The sequence below is a fragment of the Rattus norvegicus genome, chromosome 1 (genome assembly GCF_036323735.1).
Source record: "Rattus norvegicus strain BN/NHsdMcwi chromosome 1, GRCr8, whole genome shotgun sequence".
NCBI classification, from domain to species: Eukaryota; Metazoa; Chordata; class Mammalia; order Rodentia; family Muridae; genus Rattus; species Rattus norvegicus.
In genome coordinates, this window is record NC_086019.1 from 59,552,903 (window position 1) to 59,558,363 (window position 5,461).

Genomic DNA, 5,461 nt, shown 5'->3' on the forward strand with positions numbered 1-5,461 from the left:
GTTTGATTTTTGGATGACTTCAAGAGAAAGAATTAGGTCACATATTGCCACGCCACTGGCTATTTCCTTATTGGAGTTTTGTTTTTTGTTTTATTTACTTATTTATTTATTATGGATTGCTGGTTTCATTTTTTAGTGGTTTTTATGTTCTCACATGATATATTACTGCTTTGATTATTTACGGTTCTGCAGTCAGATGATTAACTCTATCTCCATTTTCAATGCCCTGCGGTTTCATCCTTTTACATTATTCCTGTTTCTCTATTTATTGAGTATAAGCAATCATTGACTTAGACTTGATACAAATTTGCCCTTTGTGACACTTTGACTCTTCGGCCTTTGTTTAAGGTTTACTATTCACTGATATTTAACTGCCTTATTCCTTGTGGTTGGTTAATTTTAATTTTCAGTATTTTGCTCTGGAGAGTTGTGGATTTTTGTGGATCACTAGGTCCTGAAATTCAATGGAGTTTTCCCTTAACTGTTGGCTTTTTATATTTGTTTGTTTTGTCTTATACTAATTCTTTCTCCTCTCGTTTCTTTCATCTGTTTTTTTTTTCTTCAGTGAACATCGATTCATAGTATTGACCATCTTTGGCCGCCCAATCCTATTGTAGTATGACGATTTTTATTTTCATCATTGATTGCATTTAGTATGTGTGTGCTCTTGGCTTTCTCTTTTGGGGTTGGTTATTTGGGTGGCTTTTACTTATGACTCTTCATATTTTCCCCTTAACTTTTTCATAATTTTGCTCTATTTTTCTAGACTAGTTTTTACTTTGTCTTTGTTTGTTTTTTTTTTCTTTTTCTTTTGTTTGTTTCTTTTAGGTACCACAAGTGTAATTTTAGCTCCTATATTGCTCCATCTTTTTCATTATTTGATTCCATTTTTGTTATTTTTAGGTAGCATTAGTACTGATAAAATGCCTACAGAGACTGAGGAGGAGTTACCAACCCCTACACCCGAGCCCAGTATCTCTGAGGAGGGCAACTTCCATTCCCAATACCAAGTATTGGGGACAATTGGGCAAGGGGGCAGCGCCAAAGTCCTCCTGGCCCACCACCGGCTCACAGGAACCCCGGTGGCTGTCAAAGTTCTGCGAAAGGACAAGCAGTGGTTCCAGCCAGCCATGATGGAAGCAAACATAATGAGAAAGATCAACCACCCCAACATAGTGTCTCTCATACAAGTTATTGAAAAGGAAACGAGAATATACCTCATAATGGAGCTGGTGGAAGGCCAAGAACTCTACCAGTACATCAGAGAGTCAGGGCACATAGAGGAGGATGAGGCCCGGCAAATATTTGAACAGATATTGTCAGCAGTGAGCTACTGCCATGGAAAGGGGATTGTTCACCGAGACCTCAAACTGGACAATATAATGATTGATAAAATCAAAAAGGTCAAAGTCATCGACTTTGGGCTTAGCACCCAATTTCAACCTGGAAAAATGCTAAACCACCACTGTGGCACGTACTCTTTTGGTTCCCCTGAACTCTTCCTTGGCCATCGGTATGACGGGCTGAAGAATGATATGTGGATTATAGGAGTGGTCTTGTACTGTATGGTAGTGGGAAAGCTCCCATTTGATTCAGTGATCATCCAAGAACTGCAAAGACAAGTAGTGGCAGGGGTTTATCCTGCTCCCTGTGGGGTTTTAAAAGAACTGGAGGACCTCCTTAGTAAATTACTGAGGGTAAATCCCAACTTTAGACCAACAGCAAGAAAGGCGATGAAACACCCTTGGTTCAAAGAACACTGGAACGGATTGATAGGTCCCTATGAAGAAATGCTTCCCCTCACACCAGACCCGGCCATTTTGGATGCCATGAAAAGCATTGGATTCCAAGCCTCTGTAGTAAAACACTCTTTAAAACAAAGAAAATATAATGAGGAAATGGCAACTTATTTCTTTCTACAAAAGCAGGCTCTCCAGGGGGATGGCTGCACAGCCCAGACACAGCAAGTGAGTCCCGTTGCAGCACCATTCCCTAGCCTTGATCCTGCTGCTGCTTTTAGATTAGAACCAAAGAGGAGTGGAAGCCTGCCAGTCCTTGGCACCTTGCGGGTGTCATCCTCCCATGGTCACATATCTCACTATGGCCAGAATGCTCATCCAAAAGGAGGCAAAAGATACACTGTGGCTGGTCGTCTCAGGCCTCTACCGATGACACCTACAAAGGACCACTATCACAAATGTGCCGTGAGTGTCCCATGCATTCAAACAACAAGCATCTTGAGTGAGAAGAGTAGCAATAAGGAAATCAAAGAAGACAAACCACTCTCCCACAGAGCCCCATTAGAGGATAAGCCCATCCCCAGCAGGGTCCGGCACAGAGGTTTTAAGGGGTGGACCAGGAATATAGCAAATGCCCTTATAAAGCTGTGTTGCTGTATGCCAAGGAGAAAGAAACCTCGCCTGGGGCAGAACAGAATCTCCCCCCAGAAATGAGCCACAACGGGATTCCAGAGAACAAGCAGCAGGCATAGCCCAGGTACCTTTGTGCTTTGTCCTTTTCAGTTTGCTCTATGCTGGTCCTTCCTCTGTCTCTGGTTTCCATTTTCCCCACAATTCTTACCTTGTATCTGCTCTAAGTTCTTTATGAGGTTTCCCCAACACCAAGCCTTCTCCCTCTTCTTGATTTCTCCTTTTCCCAGCAGGGACCCAAAAGGATTGATGATTTTCACACTCTACAGAGTTTTCTAGTTGGCCCATCCCTTCAGATGGACTCCAGCTCCCCCTTAGGCCAATAGCTCCCACAAGGTGAGGACAAGAGGTTCATGGGCTCATGGACTCCTCCAGGGGCTACTGATCTTTTCACATGTGGTCATCAATCACAAGTGCTGCAGAACAGAGTCTTATGTTTTCAAATGTAACATCCCATTCCATTAAGCCTCAAAATTAATTAACAAGGTTTGTCATTGAATAAGTATCAACAACCTAGTTTGTGGGTTATAGTTGATGGTCAGAATCCTGCATGCATGCATATTGTTTTGCATACTGGTTTTTTTTTTTGTTCCTAAGACCTAGTGATCTATTGAATTTTATAGGTAGTAGTTCTAAATGGTTTCTTTCAAAGACCTCAACTGAGAAGTAGAAAAAAGAAGTTATAATATAGTAAGGCAAATCAAAGCCCCAAATGGTAAGCTAAGAATTCTACCTCACTGTTTTTTTGCTTGGAATAAATTGTCTTGTCTATTTCACAGTGTCATCTGGAAATTCTTTCATGTCCTCAGTATAAACAGTAGGTGATTTCAGACACATGGCAATGGAAAAGACACCAGGAGAAACTAAAGCAGCAACAGGAGTAGCAACAATAGCAGAAGCAGCATTAGGCACAGCAGCAGCAGGAGGAGGAGAACGAGGAGCGTAGGAGGAGAAGGAGGAGGAAGATGAAGAGAGGAGGAGAAAGAAGAGGAGGAGGAAGAGAAGGAAGAGGAGGAGAAAGAGGAGGATGAAGAGCAGGGGGAAGATTTTGATTCCCTGTCCCCGTGAGAATTGCTGATGACTACTTCTGGACACAGATATCATGCTGAGAACTGTTTATCAAAATGATTTAACAGAATATTAATTTTCATAGAAGACATGTCAATGTTCCTGAGGGCATGCAGCCCTGGAAAGGAGAGCCAGATGGCAGAGGCAAGCAGTGTGGAATGTTCTTACTGAGGAAGACCTTCTCAAAGCTGATGATGTAATAGGTATGAAGGAGCATTTCATGGGAGTCATGGTCCCATGCCCCTGTGTCAGGGCACACAGAGCTCCTAGCCTTGCATCCTGCGTGAGAGGGGGCCTGGAATATTCCCTGATCCCAACAGGGTCCTGGATTGCATGGTTCTCCCTCAGTCATGGTCCTCCCTGTGCCTCATGGGGTACGCAGCTTCTACGGGCTGAATTTATATCAGTGATTAACTGGAGCTGGACCACAACCACACCACAGGCAAGCCCTGGGCACTGAGGACATTAAGAGCAGCAGACAACATCTCCTCCGCTGCTTCTGACTCTGCTCCACAAGTCAAGGCAGCTCCCACACAGCAGGCATCCAGCCTAACTCCCAGCAGGGAGAGTGTGAGATGTCTGTGGATGAGCCCACAGGGACTACAGGATTCTGTGGGAAGACATCTGGTAGCTTCTGGAGCAGCTGCAGCAGCCAGGACACATGAACTACAGTGGAGGTGAGCTATAGGAACAGGTAGCAAAGAGCCTGATCTGGCCAATGCTGATCTGAATCCCTGAGGGCAGGCTGGAATGGTCACTCAGGGCTATTAGAGTGAACGCCAGCCAAGGGCATACAATGTGTCACTAACATTCTCAAAGTTTGTCCAGGAAAAAACCACTGGCCTTGACCACTAAAGTTGAGTCCAGACTCATGGGCTACAGGATAGCAGATTGAACTGAGTCTGAATTCCCATGAGTATGACCTCTGGCTGCTCCCTAGGCTCAGTATAGATGAGCATGAGAAGGCACCATTGCTGTGTTTGCAGGAGTAGCAGAGAGCTCGGAATACATGACCCACTCCTAACCCAGACTGGAGCCACTCTGGGGAGGAGATGGCATCATTTGAGAGATGGGCTTTGCGGGACACTGTGCTCTGGTTTGTGGCACATACAGCTCCTGTCTTTCTTGCTGACAGTTCAGATCCTCAGCTGGCCCCATCACGGACAGTCCCATGAGGAGGGGGTGTTTGGTTCCTGCTTCCCAGTTAGGGCAGGAACAAGCCCAGACGCAGTGAGTAAGGACAGTGCTTCTGTCTTGACCCAGCTTCCTTGTCCTCCCCCCTCCCCCAACTCATCAGGAGCCACCCAGAGACCTTCATAGGAGTGTGGGTCATGTTAATCAGAATGCACAGCTGGAGATTAAATTCTGGGTAAGGTCTCCATACAGCCCTGGTGGCTCCCACACCCTGCCTACCTAAGTTTTCCCAATTGGGTCCTCAGGGTCGTGGAGAATCTTCTACAGGCTGCCATGAAGATACAGCCAGTTTCTTGGTAACATTGTGTTTAGCAGAGGTTCTCTGCTTCAGGCACAGAGCCTTCCAGTGAGAGGGTTTGCTGAGTAGCACAACAGGACCAGAAAAGTGTAGAGCCCTCCAGTGGTAGACATGAAGTACTGCAGGAGTTTATTTCCTGATTTCTTCACATCTACCTTGTTCTAAAGGCTTTTTGTCAGACACATAGGGACCTAAGAAACTTGAGTTTGCACCCCCATAGGGAACCCAGGACACTAAACCAGCAGCCCTGTTAAACATCGGCAGAGGACAGTCTGGGCTCTGTGTTTATAGAATGGCTCTAGACTGGTAAAGACTGATTGACCAGCCAGTCAAGGAGAGTTAGGGACAGTTAGAGACTTGGAGGAGAGCATGAGCGGCAGACACAGCAGAGTCCAGGCCAACAGTGGAACCAGTTCATTTAATAGAGAAGCATATGCCCTCCCAAAAGGCTGTCAGATTAAGGCACTGCACT

At 45.2% G+C, this 5,461-nt stretch overlaps 1 protein-coding gene across 1 annotated transcript; it reads left to right on the top strand.

The window, feature by feature from the left end:
* The first annotated feature begins 811 nt into the window (after positions 1-811).
* LOC134485012 (sperm motility kinase Y-like) lies at positions 812-4,230 on the top strand. The gene is made up of 2 exons (XM_063280835.1): positions 812-2,496; positions 3,209-4,230. The coding sequence occupies exon 1, from the start codon at positions 924-926 to the stop codon at positions 2,451-2,453; it is 1,530 nt and encodes a 509-aa protein (XP_063136905.1). The 5' UTR covers positions 812-923; the 3' UTR covers positions 2,454-2,496; positions 3,209-4,230.
* Positions 4,231-5,461: the final 1,231 nt, after the last annotated feature.